This window comes from Caretta caretta, chromosome 3 (assembly GCF_965140235.1).
Source record: "Caretta caretta isolate rCarCar2 chromosome 3, rCarCar1.hap1, whole genome shotgun sequence".
Classification (NCBI taxonomy): domain Eukaryota; kingdom Metazoa; phylum Chordata; order Testudines; family Cheloniidae; genus Caretta; species Caretta caretta.
The window spans coordinates 77,478,343-77,504,174 of record NC_134208.1 but is presented as its reverse complement, the minus strand read 5'-3'; the positions used below and the strand labels follow the sequence as shown (position 1 = coordinate 77,504,174).

At 39.4% G+C, this 25,832-nt stretch overlaps 1 protein-coding gene across 1 annotated transcript in view; it reads left to right on the top strand.

Moving 5' to 3' along the window:
- ASCC3 (activating signal cointegrator 1 complex subunit 3) overlaps nt 1–25,832 on the top strand; it is a 514,213-nt gene that overhangs the window by 240,925 nt on the left and 247,456 nt on the right. Inside the window, exon 13 of the mRNA XM_048844924.2 lies at nt 2,271–2,342. Coding sequence (XP_048700881.1) covers nt 2,271–2,342 — 72 coding nt within the window. The remainder of the gene's footprint in view (nt 1–2,270; nt 2,343–25,832) is intronic.

The following is a 25,832-nucleotide window of genomic DNA, read 5'->3' as shown; positions in this document are numbered from 1 at the left end:
CCTGGAACCCACAACGAGAGAGGCAATTCCCTTAAGAGATCTGAGGAAGGGGGTTGGGGGCTCCTATTTCTGGAACAGTGGGGAGCTGATCCCCCCACACACACTTTTATGACCCCCCTTTCACCTCATATGAGGGGAGTGTGGCAGGATCCCAGGTCAGGGATGGCTGGGATCAGTCTGGGGATTATGTGGACATGAATAATGAAATGATGCTGACTCTGTACTGTATAATTTGTTGCTGGGTACTTCCAGATATTTTAAGTGAATAAAGTTGTAGCCTAATTAAAGCACATCCATGGCCTCCTGCCTTTCTTCCAGCATTGCCAGACAAAAATTTATTTTCCTTTTATTTGTATTTCTGTTCTTGTTTTTCTGATGGTAAGCACATCCCTTTCTAAGTAGTGATGCTAAGCAGCAACAGTGTGCTCAAAACATGAACTAAAGGGCAGTCCCTATTCCAAGAAGTGTATAACTTAAACAGAGTCTGTTCTGTCGATGCTGAGAATGGAACCTTTTACATGCACCATGCTTCAGCTCGGACAGACAAATGGGGCTCTTTCTTTTCGTTTCACCAAAATTCAGATACTACCTACCAGAGTGACCATATTTTCATGTGTGTTTTATAAAGCGCCCATGTATGTTTATGAAACTATAAGAAAAGTAAATAATTTAATTTCTTCTAATCCTAAATAGGTCATCATTATCTAAGCTCAGCATTGCTATTAGCATTCACTTATCCTTTATTTTATCTTTTTGATCTACTTCTCACAATTTGTTCATTTCGCTTTTCTTTCCTTTCCTTTCTTAGTATTGTCAGCCCCCTCAAAAAGTTTTTTCTTTTCCTTTTTATTAAGTAGTGTGTAAACCTAAATTGGGATAGTACAGTGGAAATTCTCATTAGCTATGACAATTTGAATGGAAAAGAGAAGGGTGGGCCAGGTAAATGTGTGATGCTCTGTTTATAGAGGATTTGAATGCCATACTGTGCTTTATGCTTTTAACTCATTTTATCTTTTAGAAAGTTTTCATTCAGACAGGAAAGACCTAACACTATATCATGAAATTAGTCTATAGAATATGAAATGTAATCTATAAAATGTTGCTCTTAGTAATAATGCCATGTTTGAAAGACACATGTTGCATTCTTATTCTCATGGCATTCATGTGACACCATATATGGATATATTTATTTCACCCATGTAAAGTTATTTTTTTCCATTAAATCCATGTTTAACAATTATTTCAACCATTCTGAATATACCGGAGAGAGGTTACATTTCCATTTTCTGAATATTGCATGTTTTTCTACTGGAAGATTCAACTCATTTATCAAATGTCTTTTTTTCCCCCCTTAAATGAACAAAATGAGCTAGAGACTGAGTGTCAGCTCTGACTTTGAATTCCCTTGTTTCATTTTGTCACAACCTTAATGTTGTATAAACTTTGTTTGAATGTAAGCAGTGATATTGAGAGAGTCACACAAATATGTGCATGTTTATCTAAATTGCATAGATCTTAAGTTTGCAGTGGTTATATTCAAATGAACTACTCATCCTCATTAGATTGTAATACCTTCCTAAGAGAGCTTAATAAGATATGGACAAAGTTATTGGCATAATACCTTAAATGTTTTTAACTAAAGCCACGTTTAGTGATTGATTGTGAGTCACTGGATAATCTTATTTTAATGTTACTCTTGACATCCTTGTACAGCACTATCTTCTCTCACTTGCATCATGTCAGAAATTTTGATAGTAAGTTCTTGGTACAGAATTACTGATAAATAATAATGTGATGGATTCATAGAACTCTGTGTAAAAAGGATCTGCTACTCTGCAAAATTCTTTCCACTTCACATGACACTACGTACACCTATAGAGAATCCTTTTAATACTAGCTGGAATTATCTGAATTATGTGGGAGAAATGAACAATGACTTGGAGAGCTGATCTTATATCTGTGAATGTTACTATATGGATAGCAAATACATTTTGCTTTATTAATCAATTCTTAGATGTGGTTGATATTCAAACACTTGTGTTTGATTTTGATAGACCTACTGTGCTATGTGCATATGCTAGTAGGACTTCAGTATGACAGGAAAAAAGCTAAGTGTTTTTATATTGTATTTTTTATTAGACGTTAATATTTGTTTCTAATAAGTATTTGGGTGAATTCTTTTTAATTGATTTAATATAAAGTATGTTTCAACTAGAATGAAACATTGCCTTTTACTTTCAGTTGGTAATGTGTCACTTATTACTATCCAGGTGCAGCAGATGAATAATATGGACGAAGTATGTTATGAAAATGTTTTGAAGCAAATAACAGCTGGACACCAGGTATATATATATATATATATTTTTTTTTACTCAGAATCTGTTTCTTGAAAAAAATCTGAACAAGAATTTTCATGCACAAAAACTTAGACTAAATGTTAACTTTTAACTAAGAAGCATAAGGCTGAAAATGTCTAGTATTTTGGTATAGCGCTTTAAAACAACTGATATTTCTATATCAAGTGATTATAATTAATTTTGAATCATAATGCATGGTAGGTCTGGATTTTAGACTTATTACATTTTATAATAAAAATAAACTATATGTTATAGAACTACATCACAGAATCCCAGGGTTGGAGGGGACCTCAGGAGGTCATCTAGTCCAACCCCCTGCTCAAAGCAGGACCAGTCCCCAATTTTTGCCCCAGATCCCAAACGGCCCCCTCAAGGATTGAACTCACAACCCTGGGTTTAGCAGGCCAATGCTCAAAACACTGAGCTATCCCTCCCCTCCCTCAAAAGTGCTTCTGAAGAGATTCCCCATACCAGCTGAACAACCTGCTTTTATTAGGGTTTGATGTATCAATAAATCAGCCATTGACAATTGGGGGATGTGTAAATATATTTCCTCTTATAATGACGGTAATAAGGTTCATTACTGAGAAGTCCATCTCTTTAACAGATATCATTTCTTCCTTTCCACTTACATAAGAGGTCATTAAACCATTCATCTCTCATTTGATTCTGTTCAAAGTTTGCTGTAAATAGTTTCTCTCTTTCCTGAGTGACAATTCTAAAGTATAGTTTTAAATGTAGCTAAATGTAACTTTAGTGATCAGAATTTCTTTCAGCCTCTGGCCTACTTCCTAATCCCACCTATGTTTTAAGAGGTGTACTATCCAAGATTAATATGTACATCACAGGCAAAGAATTCCATTGTTTTTTAAATGTTTAGCAGAGAATCTCCTATCTCTTGCTCTTTGAAATGTCCCATATAAAAATCACAATTAGTCCTCCACTTCAGTCTGCAATGGAGGTTTCTAAAGTGCGTTTTTAGGTTTCAGACTGATGTCCAATCAAGAAGCAATTTGGCGGGTGGGGGTGGTTATTATCCACATGTCTGAATAGCTTATCACTCTTTTATTTCCTGCTTCTGGATCACCAGCTTGGTGCATCTAAGACAAATGGCCATGATCCTTATGGTGCATGGCCAGTGCAGCAACAGATGCTAACACGTGCTCAATCCCTGCATAGTAACTCCAGTAAAAGATCTAGAGGTAAAAGAGATTTCAGTTCCCTTCCCAAAAACATCTAAGAATAAACACTTTTTGGGAGGGATTTCAAAATATGTTCTCTTTCTCAGAAGAAATATTTGGTCAGGACTAGAGGAAGTGGATGTTGAAATTGAGAGAAATTACTTCAAAGGTCCTCAATCTTCAAGGTCCCCAAATTAGTCAGTGTCAACCTCTTATTCTCCTCCTTCTGATGATGTGTTGTCAAGAAATGTCACCACGGTCCATCTGGCCTAAGCACTAGAGAAATGACTTTGTCACAAATAATGCACACAGAATCTCATCAAAGTTAAAGTAAAGGAGAGGAGCCCATTTTGTTGTTACAAACAAGATGGATTTAGCTGATTCTTCTTACAGTACCATTTGTAAATAAAAAAACAAGCATGCTCACTAAGTGCCCAAGCAATTAGGTGAGTTTTATTTATCATCTTTCGGTTCTCTCCTGGTTTGCTAGTATTGTCTCTGGCTATGCATAGACCTAATGGTAGCAATCTCTTTAAATCCGTAAGATTTAAATATGTACAATTTCTGGTATTGCCACAGAAAAAAAAATATTTTTACAACATAATATTAAAAAATCTCTATTTTGTGATTATAGTAGACTATAATAGATGGCAATAATCCATCTCCAAAGACAATGGTGTAAGCGCCAAAGCAGTTCAGTTCAGTAATACAGCATCACAAGTGGTTAAGAAGTCCACTTCTCAAGTGGCAGTCCTTGTCACAGATAGTGCAAGTGTAAGGCACAGGGCCGGAAGATGAAATGGCACGCTATTGGCACTTGACGCCTGCTGTGTTTTCCTCTTTGCTCTCTTTTTCTCCACAACCTCTCTTAGGCTTCTTTGACTCCTTGGTGCTGCACAGCCCTCCAACGTAGCCTATCACTAGCTGCCTTTTCCCAGCTTTCAGTGTCAGTGTTGAAAGTTTTCAAATCCTGCTTGCGATCATTCTTGAACCTGAGCCCAGGTCAGCCCAGTGGCCATGGAGAATCCACAAGTTCTCCATAAAGAGGTCATTTGGACTGTGTCCATCATCCAGCTGGTGTAGATGACTGAGCCAACAAAGACATTTGTGTTTAAGAATAGTGATTGTTTAGCAATTTTCTGTTTTCAAGTATTTCAGTATCAGGAACTTTGGTTTCTGACTTGATATTTAAGTCAGTGGGTGTGGAAGGTGTTTAGCTTTCTCTCATGTCTGAATACTCAGAACACGTAACTTTGCCAGCTTCCTATTACCCCACATGCACTCAGTCAGTTGGCTGAATGTGATGGCTGCCTTTCTGATGTGAGAATTAAGTCTGTAATCCAAAAATAGATTATCCAAGGTAATTGATCCAGACATGGTTTGTGCATAACTTCTATCGTAATGTCAGCTATTAAAACTTCTTGTGCTATCAATACATCTTGTGCCATAATCATTATCTTCTTTAGACTGATGATTAGTCCAAATTAATCACAAGCTAACACAAAGCTATCGTAAAATTTCTGGAGTTCCTATTCACTGTCTGTGATGAGCACTGCGTCATTAGTGAAAAGAAGTTCTTTCATCAACACATCTTTAACTTTGTTTTGTTCTCATATGAGCAATGCTGAAGAATTTTCCAACTGATATTGTATAAAGTTGTATACCCTTGGTGGTAGATGAGAGAGCATGATGAACCACTAAAGAGAAAAATATATTGATGAATGTTGCTGCCAGATCACATCTTTGTTTCAGACCACTGCTAATTTCAAAGCTGTCATACTGATCATGTCATATGGGACTATAACTTGCAGGCTGATCTACTGGCACAGAAGCCAAATTTATGCTCTTGATGGTCAGCAAGAACTTGCAATCTGTTGAAAGTGACCCAGGAAAATGCTCTTCCAGCAACACCTGTAACTATTTCACATTTGGGGACAATGTATACCTTCAAATCAACAGCACTGCTATGGATACCCACATGGCCCCACAGTATGCCAAAATTTTTATGTCTGACTTAGAACAACGCTTCCTCAGCTCTCGTCCGCTAATGCCCCTACTCTACTTGCGCTACATTGATGACATCTTCATCATCTGGACCCATAGAAAAGAAGCCCTTGAGGAATTCCACCATGATTTCAACAATTTCCATCCCACCATCAACCTCAGCCTGGACCAGTCATAGAATCATAGAATATAAGGGTTGGAAGGGACCCCAGAAGGTCATCTAGTCCAACCCCCTGCTCGAAGCAGGACCAATTCCCAGTTAAATCATCCCAGCCAGGGCTTTGTCAAGCCTGACCTTAAAAACCTCTAAGGAAGGAGATTCTACCACCTCCCTAGGTAACGCATTCCAGTGTTTCACCACCCTCTTAGTGAAAAAGTTTTTCCTAATATCCAATCTAAACCTCCCCCACTACAGCTTGAGACCATTACTCCTCGTTCTGTCATCTGATACCATTGAGAACAGTCTAGAGCCATCCTCTTTGGAACCCCCTTTCAGGTAGTTGAAAGCAGCTATCAAATCCCCCCTCATTCTTCTCTTCTGCAGACTAAACAATCCCAGCTCCCTCAGCCTCTCCTCATAACTCATGTGTTCCAGACCCCTAATCATTTTTGTTGCCCTTCGCTGGACTCTCTCCAATTTATCCACATCCTTCTTGAAGTGTGGGGCCCAAAACTGGACACAGTACTCCAGATGAGGCCTCACCAATGTCGAATAGAGGGGAACGATCACGTCCCTCGATCTGCTCGCTATGCCCCTACTTATACATCCCAAAATGCCATTGTCCTTCTTGGCAACAAGGGCACACTGCTGACTCATATCCAGCTTCTCGTCCACTGTCACCCCTAGGTCCTTTTCCGCAGAACTGCTGCCTAGCCATTCGGTCCCTAGTCTGTAGCTGTGCGTTGGGTTCTTCCGTCCTAAGTGCAGGACCCTGCACTTATCCTTATTGAACCTCATCAGATTTCTTTTGGCCCAGTCCTCCAATTTGTCTAGGTCCTTCTGTATCCTATCCCTCCCCTCCAGCGTATCTACCACTCCTCCCAGTTTAGTATCATCCGCAAATTTGCTGAGAGTGCAATCCACACCATCCTCCAGATCATTTATGAAGATATTGAACAAAACCGGCCCCAGGACTGACCCTTGGGGCACTCCACTTGATACCGGCTGCCAACTAGACATGGAGCCATTGATCACTACCCGTTGAGCCCGACAATCTAGCCAGCTTTCTACCCACCTTGTAGTGCATTCATCCAGCCCATACTTCCTTAACTTGCTGACAAGAATACTGTGGGAGACCATGTCAAAAGCTTTGCTAAAGTCAAGAAACAATACATCCACTGCTTTCCCTTCATCCACAGAACCAGTAATCTCATCATAGAAGGCGATTAGATTAGTCAGGCATGACCTTCCCTTGGTGAATCCATGCTGACTGTTCCTGATCACTTTCCTCTCATGCAAGTGCTTCAGGATTGATTCTTTGAGGACCTGCTCCATGATTTTTCCAGGGACTGAAGTGAGGCTGACTGGCCTGTAGTTCCCAGGATCCTCCTTCTTCCCTTTTTTAAAGATTGGCACTACATTAGCCTTTTTCCAGTCATCCGGGACTTCCCCGGTTCGCCACGAGTTTTCAAAGATAATGGCCAATGGCTCTGCAATCACAGCCGCCAGTCCAAACAAGAGATACACTTCCTGGACACTATGGTGCTAATAAGCGATGGTCACATAAACACCACCCTATACCGGAAACCTACGGACCACTATTCCTACCTACATGCCTCCAGCTTTCACCCAGACCACACCATCGTCTACAGCCAAGCTCTACGATACAACCACATTTGCTCCGACCTCTCAGACAAACACCTACAAGATCTCTATCAAGCATTCTTACAACTACAGTACCCACCTGCTGAAGTGAAGAAACAGATTAACAGAACCAGGAGAGTACCCAGAAGTCACCTACTACAGGACAGGCCCAACAAAGAAAATAACAGAATGCCACTAGCCATCACCTTCAGCCCCCAACTAAAACCTCTCCAAGGCATCATCAAGGATCTACAACCTATCCTGAAGGACGACCCATCACTCTCAGATCTTGGGAGACAGGCCAGCCCTTGCTTACAGACAGCCCCCCAACCTGAAACAAATACTCACCAGCAACCATACAACAGAACCACTAACCCAGGAACCTATCCTTGCAACAAAGCCCGTTGCCAACTGAGTCCACATATCTATTCAGGGGACACCATCATAGGGCCTAATAACATCTGCCACACTATCAGAGGCTCATTCACTTGCTCATCTACCAATGTGATATATGCCATCATGTGCCAGCAATGCTCCTCTGCCATTTACATTGATCAAACTGGACAGTCTCTACGTAAAAGAATTAAATGCACCCAAATCAGACGTCAAGATTTAGAACATTCAAAAACCAGTTGGAGAACACTTCAATCTCTTTGGTCACTCGATTACAGACCTAAAAGTTGCCATTCTTCGACAAAAAACTTCAAAAACAGACTCCAACAAGAGACTGCTGAATTGGAATTAATTTGCAAACTGGATACAATTAACTTAGGGTTGAATAGAGACTGGGAGTGGATGGGTCATTACACAAAGTAAAACTATTTCCCCCTGTTTATTTCCCACCCTCACCTCCCCCCCCCCCCCCCCCACTGTTCCTCAGACGTTCTTGTCAACTGCTGGAAATGGCCCACCTTGATTATCACTACAAAAGGTGCCCCCTCCCCCCCCCCCCCCACTCTCCTGCTGGTAATAGCTCATCTTAAGTGATCACTCTGGTTACAGTGTGTATGGTAACACCCATTGTTTCATGTTCTCTATGTATATAAATTTCCTCACTGTATTTTCCACTGAATGCATCCGATGAAGTGAGCTGTAGCTCACGAAAGCTTATGCTCAATAAATTGGTTAGTCTCTAAGGTGCCACAAGTACTCCTTTTCTTTTTGCGAATACAGACTGACACGGCTGCTACTCTGAAACCTGTCACTATAGAGAGTGATTCCCCTGTAGTTGTTGTAATCACTCTGATATCCTTTATTTTTATACAACATTATGTTGTCATCCTTTTATGTCTTGTGCAATCACTCCTTCCCCCCAACAAGCAAGGATATTGTACAGATATTTAAGCACAATCTGTCCTCCTCCTTTCAGTACTTTAGCTGGAATTCCGTCTTTTCCTTTGGGCTTTCCAATGCTAGGGAGGTGATCACCTTTTCAAGATCACTTATAGATGGTTCTAAATTAAGCTCTTTGATAATCTGGAGCCTGGGGATCCCATTTAGTGCCGCTTCAGAAACAGTGGTTTCACATGAGTAAAATTTGTGATAGTGTCCGCCCAGCATTGCATCTGTCAGTGATGCCTCCATTAGGAGATTTGAGTGGAACAGTCTTCTTGGCTAAAGGACAAATTGCTCTCTTGATTTCATTGTGCTACAAACTACAATAACCTTTATATTATTATAGAGGAAATTCAAATAAAATTTTGTAAGCAGTGTAATCTCCTTGGGAGAAATTTTTTTGTTTGTATAACTTTACTTGAAAATCATTTTGAGGTTCAATACAAATAAAAATATGACTGTGGGTTTGCATTTTACTTTGAGGTCTATACTATGGCTGAGAGAGGTCAAATGAAGTTTGTCGTCTTAATGTAACAATTTCAATAGCTGACACAATCACTGAACTCAATTTTTGAATATTATATTTCAAACTAACAGCTCAATAAACAGTACATTTTCACTCTCAGCAGAACTATTGTTTTCTTTGCTATCTAAATCTCAATTTGGTTCCACGTTGAGATCCAGATTGCTGTTGATAGTAACTTTTTTAAAGACACTATAAGTTTGAGCACTTTCTTGTTTAAAAGTTTAATGTATTGATGTTATATAATGGTTTTAACTAGTGAGTGACAAAAATGCTGTTTAGTGCACAGAGTTGTTTAGCTTACTGACCTTTAAAATTTCAGGATAAATATGGTTGCTTGACATTTTCTACTTCAAACCATTTGCAGATGTGTTTTCTTGTCAGTACGTTGAATATCCGGAAGAGAAAATTAAATACTGCATGCATGTAAAATTACAACAAATCAGTTTATTGTATTTTAATTCAGTGATGCCCACAGCGTATCAGATGTAAGTAGCTTGAGGGATATCTTAAAAAAAACAGATATAATTGAGAAAACAATCTTACAGAAACTGGTAAAATGCATATTGAAATTACCAACATTTTTCTTTTTAATTTGAAGTTTTAAAATATGTGTGTTTCTATGTTAAGTACTAAAGAAACATAGGATTTACCATCCTGGAACGGGCTGATTGTCTGTGTAGTCTGGCATCCTGCCCCTGACAATGTAGAATGCTTCAAAAGAAGCATAAACATACCCATAATCCACATGACGTTGCAATAGAGTATTATAGTTTGAAGATGAAGGAATATTTTAGTGACTCTAGCTGGTGATTGGTGTTTCTTTCTTTTTATCCTAGCTATTGTAACTGCAGAGTCTATTCTCTGAATATGTGGTCTTTTTTTTTAATTCCCACTAATCCATTTGCCATCATACTACTCTGCAGCAGAGAGTGTTGTAGATTAATATGAACCATGTAGGGCAAATTGGTTCCTTTTTTTTCCTACTACCAAAATAGCTTCTATAGTCACTCTTGCTATCTAACATTATATCAAAATTTGTAGTAAAAATGTAGACATGAATGTGTCTCTGGATCCTCTCTCCTCTCCCCAGGTGGGAGGACAGATAGCACCCCTGGAAGGAATTTTTGAATCCTTTGAGAGTAGCATTTGTTTTTCTAGGATTGTCATTGTGTGACACTTACTCCTTGTTTTACAAATAAACTTTTTTGCATCCAGTTTGGGCATGAGTGTGTTTCTTTAATATTGCCTATTATGTTTTGCCATTCTATATTTTTATATATGCCTCAAGCTACTTACTTCCTGAGAGTATGAATTGTGTGTACATGGTATCTGCAAATCATTTCCTCTCCTTTACATGTAAATCTCCTTCTTTGTAAGATATTTTAGAGGATTATTTCACCCAGCTAAGGTTAATGCTCTTTGGAATCTTTCTTTGCATCCTTTAGGCTGTCTGTGTGCAGTTTAGTAACTAGCTGGAAGGTTCTAGGTGCTGAGGAGGTAGTGTATAACTGTCAGAAGAGGGATATCTCATGTTAGTCTCTACTGTCACTACCTCAGAGGACCAAAAAGCTGTATGCTCTGTCTCACACTGAAACAGAAGATGCAATAGTGAGAATCCTGTGTGACAGAAACAGAATTAGAGGGAAATAACTATTCTTTTTTTAAATCCAGGACTGGAATTAGTACTTCCTTTCTGTGGTTATCAAGTTTCCTCTGTATGCTCTTGTGAGAGTCTTTACCAAAAACAAAAGAAGGACTTGTGACACCTTAGAGACTAACAAATGTATTAGAGCATAAGTTTTTGTGAGCTACAGCTCACTTCATCGGATGCATACAGTGGGGAGATTTTATATACACAGAGAACATGAAACAATGGGTGTTACCATACACACTGTAATAAGAGTGATCAGGGAAGGTGAGCTATTACCAGCGGAGGTGGAGGGGAGAACCTTTTGTAGTGATAATCAAGGTGGGCATTTCTAGCACTTTACAAGAACAGTAGGAGGGGAAATAAACAAGGGGAAATAGTTTTACTTTGTGCAATGACCCATCCACTCCCAGTCTTTATTCAAGCCTAAGTTAATTGTATGCAGTTTGCAAATTAATTCCAATTCAGCAGTCTCTCATTGGAGTCTGTTTTTGAAGTTTATTTGTTGAAGAATTGCCACTTTTAGGTCTGTAATCGAGTGACCAAAGAGATTGAAGTGTTCTCCAACTGGTTTTTGAATGTTCTAATTCTTGACATCTGATTTGTGTGCATTTATTCTTTTACATAGAGACTGTTCAGTTTGGCAGAAGGGCGTTGCTGGCACATGATGGCATATATCTCACTGGTAGATGCGCAGGTGAATGAGCCTCTGATTGTGTGGCTGATGTGATTAGGCCCTATGATGGTGTCCCCTGAAAAGAAATGTGGACACAGTTGGCAACGGGCTTTGTTGCAAGGATAGGTTCCTGGGTTAGTGTTTTTGTTCTTACCAAAAATGTTGCTAGTTGGAAAGTCTCGGGGCTGGTATACGCTACCGCGGTAAATAGATCTAACTTATGCAACTTCAGCTACGTGAATAACGTAACTGAAGTCGAAGTAGTTAGATCCACTTATTGTGGTGTCTACACTGCGCTGTGTTGACAGGAGACCTAATTTACTCAGACTAAAGTCATGTTGGTTTGTTCGTATCACATTATTATACTACAGATTGCAGTGAGATATTCAGCTGAAGTTGTATGTTCCTGTGTTTAATGGATGTAATGTGCATTTTCATTTTTAAAGAGTAAGGACAGTAGGAGGTAGTTGTATTCTACATAGGCATGTGTTATGACAGATGGAGAAAATCTTTTCATGTTGATTTTTTAACAGTCATACTCTGCAAGACTCAAACTCTTCCTGGCTACTGGGAAATTAAAAGTTGGTGATTCAGCCTTTAATTTTGATCCATCTGCTCAAACTAATGAGACGTCTCATTGGTGGGCTTCACTTTGAATTACCAAATGCAAGTGGAGCTATATAATTTCTCTGAGTGAACCCCCTCCCCCCATGGATAATAATGGATGACTTAGCCCAACTGGATTTTGTTTCTGTTTTATAAACTTTCTTACAGCTACAATACTAAGAAAACAGAGATTAGAAAATGGCTCAAAGGTTTCCATGTGCTTTTTAATTTAAACGGCTCTTTCTGTAGTGTTGACTAAAGATGTAGATTTCCATCACAAGATTTTTTTTATCAAAATACCGCCTTAAGACTTCAAGTGACAACTCTTGAAGCCATTAAAATTGAAAGATAATAAAGTTTTTCTGAAAACTTTGATATGTGCCTAGCATCAGCTATTGTATCTTTGTTCCCCATTCACACACCAAACTTACTGTGTTCTCGTTTTTGTATTGTTTTTCTCATACCCACCTGTTGGTTAGATCTTCCTGACTGATTTTCTTTGTTTTTAATAAATGATTTTTTCTTTTAAGAAAAACATTTGATAATTACACAGTGATAGAGAAGAGGCTGTAGCAGCAGAGAGGGAAACGGCAGTCCTACTAACAGGATTACCTTCTCAGCCAGTATTGGTGGCATTTCATAGAATGGCATGCAGTTGCTTTGTTCCCAAAATGTAAACCAGGCACAAATGATCCTAAAATTGGATGAAATAATTGAATAGAAGTACAGGGGTGTTACGGTCTTAATATGTGTTATAACTGAAGTGAGAAACCACGTACATTTGTTTTTTCTAGTTTACTTCTCAACACAAACTCTGCTTTTCTTATCTTTGCAACTTAGCAAATCTTTCTTTTTCAAAACAAGTTTTAATTTCTCAGTGTTTCATCGGGAAGCTTCTAGTTACTTTACACATGTCATTACTTACGTCTGCTGTACACACTATCAGTCCCACACACTATCAATCATCTATCTGCCTTTGCAGAAATCTCTCAGCTGCTCGAGCAATCAAACTGGTGTTTTACCATACCTTCCCTCCTTCCCTTTGCCCTTCCTGTGCCAAAGTGCTGATCATTTCTGAAGTCCCTGCGTGACGGCATAGGAAGCCATTTCAGTGCTGCTGTTATAGACTTTTTAATGACAGGTTTCAGAGTAGCAGCCGTGTTAGTCTGTATTCGCAAAAAGAAAAGGAGTACTTGTGGCACCTTAGAGACTAACCAATTTATTTGAGCATAAGCTTTCATGAGCGTTTAATGTATTACCAGTTGAATGGACAAGAAGGTTGCTTTCACATTTCTTTTTTCTTTGTTCTCTTTGTAGTCACAATTTTTCACCATTAATTACATTTTCTGTTTCATAACTCCACAAGCAGTGCATGGTTGCATACTAAACAGAACCAAATAAATAACTAGGAGGACTTGTTGCACCATATCCTTAAATTTTGTACATATTTTGGACAGATGTCAGTCTCTGTCATTATTGCATGGATTTTGTTGTAATGAAGGTATTCTGCTACATCTCCGTTCTCCTGCAAATGATCTTTCTGAATCAATTTCTTCATGTGCATATGTCAGTGAAAAGGTTTGGGGGGTGGCTGGGGATGAGAGAGAGTCTGTTTTTTGGAAATACTGGCATTTTTAAGAAATCTTTGAATTGCGGTTTTCAAAAAGTTTAACAGTTTTATGCAGTGACAACTCAACATTTGGGTCGAAGACAAATTTGAAGTTTGTTTCCGCCATGATATATTTACAAGTCGCAATGAACAGGACAGTTTTTGTGAAGTTACACAGGAGATATTAAAACAGGCTGAGTGTCATATCGGGCTGCATGACATCCTTAAGACTGTGACAGATGTTGCAACTCCCTGCAGTATCTTTGGGAGAACATACTGTATTAAGTTTTTAAATGTTTTTTATGGGCCAGGGAGTATATACAACTCCGGGGGGGGGGGGGGGCGGGTTGCCACAGCTCCTCTACAAACTAAAAACAATGAGGCTAGGGGGTGATTAAGGTGATCACTCAGGTTGTAGATACCTCCAGAGAAAGAGCACCTCTTGGAAGGCTTGAATATACTGGTTCAAAGTGAGTTGTCAGAGACAATTGAAAAAGAAAGGCTTTTCACATAAAAAGGCTGGACTTAAACAGAGTGAGGGCCTTCTTTCTGATGCAGCCAATGGACAGGATTGTATGTCCGAGGGGGGCACCTACCCTTCCAAATGGGTCAGACAGACTTTAGTCTACTAGGGCCCCATAAGATTGATGGGAGACCTCTGGTAAGCTTTTAACATGTATGTGGGAATGCTTATTTTTTTGATATATGTTTTCTATAATGCTTTTACCTTAAGAATAAAAGTGCTTGCTTAGAAAGAGCTGAATGGTAACTTGTAATTGGTGGCAATGCAATATACTGTTCATAGCTCTTGGAGAGAAAGCAAACTGCAGGTGCTGGCCTTCAGGCAGACTGGCTTGCTGGGGGTATCTCCGTGTAAGGCAGGGAGTTGTGAAACCTTAAAACCCCTGGTCAGAAGGGAATGGGACAAGGGTCACTGTCCAGAGACAGATACTGTTGAAGACCTGACTGGGCACTCTGGGAGTGGACCACAGAGGGGAGATACACGTGCAGTTACCCTGAAACTGTGACAAACACATCTGTAGAAAGAGATGCTCAGTCTAACGCGCTTCATTAGATTGTTTAGTAAGGATTTTATTTTCTCTCTCTCTCCTTTCACATAAAGAATCCTCACAGAGCAGAGGTAGCGAAACTTACTGACCCTCGAAACCACATACAACAATGTTCAGAAGTTCGGGAACCGGGAGGCACCTTCTAGGGTTTGGGGCTCACGTGCCTCTGCCCCAGATTTTTGCCAGGGTTTGCTGGCTCTGCTCAGTTACATGGTGCCGCAGGTCCCCCTCCCTGAATGGCAGCTGCTGGAGCCAGCGCATGGGGAGAGGCAGTGGCAAACACCTGGGAGCTGCAGGGACAGCTGCTGCTTTTGCTGCTGCCTCTCCCTGGGGAGCTAACACCTGGGAGCTGTGGGGTAAAGGGGGCATGCCAAGGGTGTGTGACTCAAGCTGTTGGGGGACAGCAAACCTTTAAATTGTGCTCCCTGTCTCAGCAGGTACCAGTTATCTCTGGCAAAAGGCCCTAGCCCCACCACCCCGCCACATGGTAGAAGCCCCGAGCTTCCCCTCTATCCCCAATCTGATAGGTGGAGAGTGGGGGCAGAGGCAGGGAAAGGCTCTGCGAGCCACACTTTAATTGTAAAAGAGCTATGTGCCGCTCATGAGCCACTGTCATAGAGGATGGACAATGTACAGGTTTATAATGCAACACAGTTGCAGAGTTAAAGTTGTTTGGGGCACCTTAACTCTTCAATTCTTTGCTTATCTAATTTCTGTCAATTTGAATCTTACACACACATTTTACTACAGGTATAAGTGTTCTCTCTCTCACATACTGACATGCGTACAAAAAAAATATGTAACACACACACAAATACGTATTATAGAGAGTTTGTAGTCAATCTATAGATAAGGCTATAACCAGTTCTCCTTTATAGTCCTGATATTTTCCTCCCTCTAAATACTCAGAAAAGGTAATTTCTGCTTCAAATGTTATACATGCGGATCAGAGGAGACTTCTTGGTCAAATTCGAATTAAACAAGGTAAACCATTTGTAAAAGATCGGAAAAAGAAAAATGAGGTTTAAATCAACTTTTGGAACAACTCAGTTTTGTCATGAGTTGAAGGAATGGTATTAGAAATGTTTATAGGTGTGCATATGTGCATCTATAAAGTTACTGGAAGCTCCCAGTGAATTCAGCTGAAGAATGACAATACAAGGCCATAATATATTGTTGCTGTCAGAGATGGTTCTCAAAATCTGTAACATATTGTCTAGAGGTGAATGTTATTCCAGTCTTTATCTGCCAACAAAGTGCTAAATTAAAATAATGCATGGTCTGCACTGTGTTTTAAAGACCTAGAAGGAGCACTGCAAGGGAAATTTTTGTCACTTCATGAGGTTGTGGAAGCTATATTTGCCTATTGGCTTGCTACTTTAAATAGGAATGCTGTCCTGATTAGTAAGGAAAAGAAGAGGCAGAGCTGAATGAGATGAGGGGTTATAAATCCCTCATCTGACATTGTTGAGTTTATTGGGAAGGGCAGTATGTTATGAAGTGAGAGCCTTTTAAGAATTGGAGGGATGGATTATTTTGTATGTTAATGTCTTAAAACCTGTAACATTTTGGATGCAAAGATCGTTTCTGACCCAAACTAAGGAGAGAAAGTAAATTAACAACAGCGGAGCGAGTGCTGCTAGTTACTGACCCGTCTTAAAGATCTTTCAGAATATTTCAAATACTGTTGTTTGTATTAAATATAAATATTTTCATACTAAGCAATTGTGTGATTTTTTTTTCCCCTCTGAATATGACTGAGAGGTTTTAAGAGCTAAATTCAGGGTTTTAAATACTGTAGCCTTTGGTTTGATTCTGTATAATGCTTGCTTTCTTGTCTCTGTTTCAGTAAAGATTTAAACTAAGTTGCAGAAAAGGCAATGTACAAGTAGTTGTATATAATTTGCCTGCAATAATCCCAGTTACATATGCTCCCCATCTGTGGCCTGATTCTCCTGCTTCAAGGGTAACTTGGTCTTCTGCCAGATGCTTTACTTTCTGGTTTTTGCTGTCCTCTTTCCTGTAGGTGTTACAACAAAGTGCAGTTCCCTTAAGCCTATCTATTAAAGTTGGTCAAAATTTTTCCATCTGTCTTTCAGACAGAAGATTGGGTATTCAACTAAACAAAACCTTTTGTGAAAAGTGTTTGCTTTCCTAAAGAATCTTTGATATATTTTTTTTCCTGTTGTCAGTTTTCAGTTGTCAAAACTGGGGTGAGGGGTATCAGTTTTCAGCTTTTCAATGAAAAGTTGAAAGTTTCTGCCAAAAAAAACCAACACTTTCTGACCAGCTCTGTCTCTGTGTTGCACTGGACGATGATGTGAGAATGTGTGGCATAACTGGGCATGGAATATGTGGAAACTTACAGTCTGTGGAGAGCTGGCTGGTCTTACTGTATTGGCCAAATTACATTTAAAGATAAAGTAAAGCCCACTAAATACTTATCTATTATTATTTTTCTTTGTAAGCAGCTGTAAGCAGGGGGAGGGAAGTGAATAACGAATGGGAAGGCAGGTGGGACATGGAACAATCTCTGGATTAAATTGTGGACCACACTGTGAAAACATTTGCCCATGCATTAGGAGTTGTCGATTTCCAGGGTAGTGTGAAGATACCATGGCAGAAATTATGCTGATTAACTTTACATTTCTGTATTTTTATTTATTTTTGTAGACGTAATGAATTGCTTAGCTTGGAGGGTTTTATTGATTTGGTTTTTAAAGATAACATGGTTTATTAAAGACTCTTTCCTGTAGGCAATTAGTACATATTTGCAACCATAACACCAATTTAAGTTCTTTTGCCTGGAAAAATGTGTTCTTGCACTCTGATCAGGTTCGGATGTCTGAGTAACTTGGTCCCAAACTCCTTTCCACTCAGATCCCATTTATTTTTTGTGTGGTTATCTTTTCTGTCTCATGCCATTGTTGGCCTCTTGCTATTTTATCTCCTTGTCTCTGTACTGAGCAAGATCTGATCTCATTCAGGTCTTGAGCTGCTCTCAGATTATCCCCATCAGCTCTGAAAAGGCTTGCTGCTGAGAATTTGAGTCTTATTGTCACTTAAATACATAGGTGTTTTATGGCTGACAGGACTTCCTTTGCAAAGATAGTATACAAAAAACTAACAGAACATTTACGTTTCCTTCACCAAAACATTACCTATAAATAGTTTGTAAAATATGAAATAATGGCATCATTGATGGTTTTTATCAAGGCCTTTTGAGAAAATAATGCTTTCCTCAAGCTGCTCTTGTGACCCTTTCTGGCTTTTTTCTGAAGTTCCCCTGACAGCTTGAAGGCCCCCTCTGTTCCTGCAGCCTTTTTTGTTGCCCAGATGACTTTTTCTTACGTTACTTAAGCCTTCAAAACAAGTCCTTTGTTCCCCAGGCCTCCTATGCTGTTTCAACAGGCCTCTGATATCTACTTCTCTGCATTGTATTTTTATACCCCCTCTATTATTTTCTGACTCTTACTGAACTTTGTAATGTTTTCTATTGCTTCCCAACCATAGGGATTCTGTTGCTGGCTTCTCTGTTCCTTAGCCATCACTGTTTAATCCTTTGCCAATTGGACTGTTTCTTAGCTCCTAACCTGGGCAATTCTGCCTTAGGTGCTCTTTTCTCAAGTTCTTCCCCTCTTTTGATAAACTTTTAAGAAACATCCTGTCTCAGTTCCTGCCCACAACCTTGTGAATGTTTTTCATGCAGCTCTGAAGCTGCTGAGTCTGCTGCTCTTTTGTATTACAGCTTTTCTCCCCCAAGCTCTGCTACCCATGGGCACCATTGGCCTTTCCTACAGTATAGAGTTGCACTTACAATTCTACTGAAGTGCTATAATTTCTGATAGTGCAGTTTCTCCTCGCTAACTTTGGCTAGTATAAAATTACACAGGATATCTACACATAGCACCCACTGTCGGGTTACAATACTGGTATATTATGGGTACACATCCCACAGTTCACAGGATAGGCCCGCAAAAAGGAGTGTCAATTCCTAGGTGGAGAGGTGCTGTACCAACATTTGTTTTAAGTGTGAACTGTATAAATTACGAGGAGTCCGGTGGCACCTTAAAGACTAACAGATTTATTTTGGCATAGCTTTCATGGGTAAAAAACCCTACTTCTTCAGATGCATGGAGTGAAAATTACAGATAAAGGCATAAATATACTGGCACATGAAGATAAGAGAACCTTACAACACTGGAGAACCAGTGTTGACAAGGCCAATTCAGTCAGGGTGGATGTGGTCCTCTCCCAATAGCTGATGAGGAGGTGTCAATACCAAGAGAGGGAAAATTGCTTTTGTAGTTCGCCAGACACTCCCAGTCCCTATTCAAGCCCAAATTAATGGTGTTAAATTTGCAAATGAATTGTAGCTCTGCAGTTTCTCTTTGAAGTCTGTTTTTAAAGGGTTTTTTTTGGTTGAAGGATGTCCATTTATTCTTTTACATAGAGACTGTCCAGTTTGGCCAATGTACATGGCAGAGGGGCATTGCTGACACATGATGGCATATATCACATGTGCAGATGAATGAGCCCCTGATGGTGTGGCTGATGTGGTTGGCTCCTTTGATGGTGTCGCTAGAGTAGATATGGGGACAGAGTAGGCAACGGGGTTTGTTACAAAGATTGGTCCTGGGTTAGTGTTTCTGCGGAGTGCAGTTGCTGGTGAGTATTTGCTTCAGGTTGGGGGGCTGTCTGTAAGCGAGGACTGGCCTGCCTTCCAAGGTCTGTGAGAGTGAGGGATCGTTTTCCAGGGTAGGTTGTATATCCTACAGGGCTTGCATTAGTGCTCAAGCAATTGTACATGTTCAGGAGAAAGTTCACCATTGCCACATCCAGCAAGGGATCACTCTGCACACTGAGTGCTACTGCAGACAAAAATAGATGGCATTGCAGTTCTGTGCAATGTCTCCTCTACTACTGATAACTTTTGCTGCTACAGTTTAGGTAATTTCATACATGTGAAACCTACATGTGAAACCTACAGTTTAGGTAATTTCATACATGTGCATTTCTAAGATCCAGTGCGTGAAATCTTCAGGCTTTAGATTTTTCCCAAAAAAACCCCAAAAGAATATTTTTATGCACCACTTTAATACACCACTAAACAGCCACCTGATGCTAGCACTGCATATTCAGTTAAAATCAGCAAGAGCGTGGACTTTCAAACCCCCTCCTCTTTCACCTTCACTCAGTGGTCCTATTGCTTTTATGACTCACCTGTGCAGGCTGAAAAACTTGTGATGATATGAGAAGGAGCCTCAAAGCATTTTCTGCTCAGCACATTTGAAGGCTTCAGTATGCTTTTCAACTAACATAAAGCAGATTACTTGTTCGCATGTTTTTAACAGCCTTCTGTGTGTTAGCAAGTGCCCACATCAACATGTGTGTCTACTGGGAAATATGCTGTCTGTAGTGCCCTCTGGTGCTTCATAAATTCTCTCATCCTGGCACTTGCAATCATGTCTTCTGTACTGTTGTTTGAGCCTTCCATTTTGCTTTTTTAAGGCCGTTCATAGGCTGTTTCTCTAATTGTTATCAGCTGTTGATTTAGTAATCTTCACTTCTTTTTCCTGTCTCCACTGTACTTTTTCAGCATTTTCTTCCCCTCCCACTGGTTCTATTCAGAGTCTTTCAAATATTTCCAGTAAATTATTAAAATAATTCCTTACCTTCAGTACCAGAATACACCCTCTTCACCCAAGAAATCTGAGATCATGATCCTGCCTTAACCTGTCCTGTGATGGAGTTCCACACTTATCCCACTTTTTGACTGGATCCTGGTCTATAGCTCCTTGAGTATCTACAGGGCTTACTCAGCAGGTCCAGCTGGATTTGGCACCTGTATTTCTTTCCTTCCTTATGGGAACTATGGTGAATATAGTGACTTGAACATGGGTTGATGGTTGAAAAAGATTTTGGCAAAGATTTTTATTTATTTGTGACTGATAATACTGGGCAGGGTCAAGTGTAATTGAATAACTGGAAGGGAATAGAGGGAACAGGTTTTGAAATGACTGAAGACTCATTGGCAAGCATAGCCTTTTAAAATTATTTATTTGGAATTTTAAGTGCAGAAGATCAGGATGAATAGTTGGGTTCTGGCATATGGAATTGAAGGAGAGATTGGTTATCTGTTCATGTTATTCACATTTTTGTTTGGATGCAGGTATCATGAGAACACTAATATTAGAAAAGAAGTATATTTCTGGGTTGGGCGTGAAACTGAGTGCAATTAAATATCTAACAAAGCTTTCCATTTACTGTTTAGCATTAGACTTCTTTTTCACTGCTATGCATGTGGTCTCCTGCTTGTTAAACATTACGTTGACATTAATTTTGAAGGGTACAGAAATAATGACACTTACCAAAAAATGATAACTTCCGTCACTGTCTTTCGTCTTTATTGGTAACAATTTATGGGGTAATATTTCTACCTTCTATTTCATATTGCTGACTAGTCATCATTCAGGGAAATGAGAATGATCTAAAAGTGAGATAGGGCACAAGAGAGGGGATCAGAAAATGGGGTAAGAATCTCCTTTTGCAGTAGATTGTTTTAGGCACCTTCTTGTATCCCATTTTTACTGTGAGTGTCTGCAGAATAAGGAAAACTCTCATCAACAGTAAACAGCTGCAACCACTGAAGAGTTCATCAGAAATAAATTACTTCATTTTTCATGATTTTTCCCTTCTAGTGATAAAAATGTGTGTATAGCTCACCCTGCATTTCACAATACTAGGAGATGCTTGCAAACTTATTTTTATTTAATATGTAGGCATTGCACTTTGAATCTGACATTGTTTCTACATTATTGCTTTTATAAAAGTAATCCATATTTGGGTTACTTAATAAAAAATGTTGAGATTTTTATAGCAGAGCTGGAGGCTAGAGCACTGAAACCTAACTTTACAGATTTCACAGAGGTTAGATCTCTTGGGAAAGTAGATGTCAATGGGACTTTGGTTCTTATGTAAATCCCACTGCACACTTATCTATGTTTTAATGTGCCTAAATACCTTTTAAAATCTTTCCCTACATATCTAACAGCAATGGAATATCATCTTTTCTGCCATTGGTAGCTAGTTAATAATGTTTTGTGTCAGTCTTTCACATACAATATGAAACTCAACATTCTTAGGTCTAAATATCTTGAGAATCCATGCGGGACAGACCTTTCCCTATCAGAGTGAGTGCAGCATTATGAATACACTTAACTGCAGAGCCAATTATTCCAATGACTATATTGGCTCATGGTGTTGTGACCTGATAGGTCACTGTGGTATCTGCAGTCATCACTGAACTCAAGCAAAACTGTGCAAGATCTTGAAATGAGATTAACTGGAAGAAATGAGGCATTATTTTAAATCATTTAAAACAAATTGACACCAGTGACCCCCTAACGTAACAGCAGAGATGCTGCTAAAAATACATATATTGCTGCTCGAACACAACTCTAATAAACAAAAAATATGTGAGCAGAGTTAACATAAAAGGAAACAGTGAATAAATGCATGAAGGTGCACTTTGAAAGTTTCAAATGTACAAACAAGAGTTAAGCGTAGAGTTAAGATTTGTTCTAAAGTCTGATGTAGAAGAGCTTTAAAATGATGCTCAGAAAAAAAGGCACATTCCTGTATACAGTATTTATCTAATCGTTCTTAATTTGTGTATTTTAGCGTGCCTGGTGCAAATGGCAGCAAATACAACCTTAAGTTTTATCATTACAGTATCAAGACCATATTTTCTACCTCTTAGTGCACTTCTGTGCTGTAGGGCTCTTTTCTTTCAGGAGTGATATCCATTGAGAAGAGGACTCACCACTCAATATTGCTAGTTTGTGGGGTATTTGACCGGTCCAAAAATAATTGGTCAGTTGACCAGTCAAATATTGTCAAATAATAATAAAAATTGTCAAATATTTTAAAGTACTAATTTATTTGAACAGGAACAAAAGAAAAGTAATACTCTGTGGTCTCCAATGGGCTTAGCCTTTGGCAACATCTACACTGCACATGACTGAGGGTAGTGTGTAGGGTATGGATAGCTACACGCTGCAGTGAAAAGAAAGCTGTGTCCACACTGGTGTGTGTAGCTACACGTGTCAATGAAAGGCTGTGGGACGGGAGGGGAGGGGAGAGACAACAGGAAAAGGCTCTGGAGGATGGGAACTGCCGAAGACTTTCCCTGCTGCCTCCCCCCGCCAGAACCTTTCTCTGCTGCTGGAGTCTTTCACTGAAGCAGGGAAAGGCTCCAGCAGTGGGGAGCTATTGATTCCCATGCTTGGTCCTTCTCAGTGTTAATACCGCTCTAAAGGTTAAACTGTCCAGTACAGTTGGAGCTCCTGAAAACATTGTGTCTCAGGGCTTATCTAGACAGCATGGAAATGCGTGCCAGTGGCGTGTGAATTTTAAAGCACACCGACATGTTGCACACTGACCTGTATAGACCCTGCTGGCATACACCGAAAGTTCCCTAGTGTGCATGTTGGTGCACTTTATAATTCAATACCCTCCCCAAGTGAATTACTGCACTGTATAGACAAGCCCTCAGTAAAGCACAAGGCCTCCAAAAGCAGAGTACGATAATCACCACTATGCTGTCCTTTGACTTGGTGCAGCGTGCATGCCTGCCCCCAGGGTAACTTCTGAAGTTCTGATTTTTCAAAATGCATTTATATGTACTACCTTTTTCAGTTATTTTCTACATTGAGTCAACAGTATGCAGTTTGCTTGCTGGATTATTTCATCAGAATTTACATACTTAATTACAATTTGCTACATTCCTATGCTGTTCTGCATGCAGACTTTATATTGAAATGCTACAAATTAGTTTAATAATGCATTAGAAGAGGCTGAGGATTTATTTAAATTATCACCTGGCACTGATTTTAGTCCTTCATTCTGTCCTCAACCCTCAGGTTATCAGTGTCATGGACCAGGCCTACTTATCATAAGAGGTTATATTTTTAATTCAAATATACAGAGCTGCTGTTTGTGTTACATATATTGTACATCTTGGATTAACTTAGTATCTATAATAGTTTCCTGTTTACGATAATTAACTTGAATTTGGCAGTACTTAGAAATTACGTCTTGTTTTTCTTACAACAGCTACCTTAGACCAGAAAAAGAAATCTAAGCAGCTATTTTAAACCCATTATATTAAATTGTCAGAAGTGAATTTGACAGATATTAATTTCATCTATAAGAATGATGGATTGAATTTCTTTATTATCTGGTTTCCAGCTGATGTTTGGGCATAGAAGCCATGGGATGATAGAAGTTTAATAAGCTTAGTTACCACAAGCAACTGTTGACAACATTTATGTAGCTGTGTCATTAGATAAGATTTAATAAACAATATTTTCCTTGGAGGTCTTTCTAGAATTTGGTGCCTTGAGGATTAAACTTATTTAAGGCTTCTTTCAGGGAAGACTACTCTACTTTATACTCACACTTGTGACTACTTAATACTGAAAGATTACCTGATTAGTCAAATTTATATTTTCTGTTCAGGAGTTTTTATCAAGTCTCTAATTCCATAACCATGGCTAGAGGGCTCGTATCAATCTGTCCCTCTTCTTGCTTTCTTGTCCTCTTAATTACTTCTACATTGCTTCAGCTTCAGCTTATTTTACAAATAATTTGTGACATTCTGCTGGGGTTACCAGAATTGGGTTACTGTGTTATCCCTTTCAGCATCAACAAGTGAGAAGTGCTGCTAAGCTATGTGTTAGCTCCCTGACACACCAGCTTATCTGCCTTGCCAGCCATCTTTTCAGGACTCTGCTAGTCCCACCTTGCCTAGCAGGTACAATCAGTTGAAACCCATTTGCTCCTAGAGACAGCACACAGCAGCTTATTACCTTAACTGGGGTTAACAAACAGTCTACTTTCAGCTAATGGTGGCTGAGTACACAAATGGCTGAGGTTATGTCAAGTACAGTTTTCTTGTAACAACCTGAGGATCTGTACTGAGACCTATGCTGTTCAACATATTCAGAAAGAGTTTGAAAAAGGGGTGGTAAAGTTTGAAGACAAGACTAAATTACTCAGGATAGTTAAGTCCAAAGCTGACTGTGAAGAGTTACAAGGGGATTTCACAAAACTGGATGGCTGGGCAACAAAATGACAGATGAAATTCATTGTTAAGTGCAAAGCAATTCATGTTGGAAAAAATAACCCCAACTATATATACAAAATGAAGGGGTCTAAATTAGCTGTTATCACTCAAGACAGAGATCTTTAAGTCATTCTGGATAGTTCTCTGAAAACATCTGTTCAATGTGCGGTGGCAGTCAAAAAGGTTAACAATGTTAGGAACCATTAGGAAAAGGGTAGATTAAAAAGACAGAAAATATCAGAATGCCATGACATAAATCCATGGTACTCCAGCACATTGTATACTCAGTGCAGTTCTGGTCTCCCCATCTCAAAAAAGATATATTTGAATTGGAAAAGGTACCGAGAAGGGTAACCAAAATGATTAAGGGTATGGAACAGTTTCCGTACAAGGAGAGGTTAAAAAGACTGGGACTGTTCAGCTTAGAAAAGAGATGACTATGGGAGGGATGCTGGTGGGCCGCGGGCCAAAGGTTGCCAATCCCTGACTTAGGGGTTTGCTCTCCCTCTCTTTATAGTCCAGTGATCCTTTGAAAGTGTATCCCCAGATAAAGTTCCTTTCCCCTGCTGGGTGGGACACCATGCTGTCTGGTGTAGACTCCATGCTGGTTCCTCCCAGCTGGTGATTCTTTTCAATGTAAATGATCTCTTAATGTAACCTCTGATACAAATGAATAGCCCATTGAATTTCATCCCACCTGGTTTGAGGTGTTGGCTTCTTTTCTTTGCCTGGAGAAAACCGGTGGATCAACTCCCCCTCCCATGCCTGCTTTAAACACATTTGTCACATATTTCCAGCACGTGTAAAATTCTTTATGGGTTAACTGTACATACATTGCACAAGAATATTAATAATCAGTGAGTTACTGTTTTCCAGTGATAGTTTAC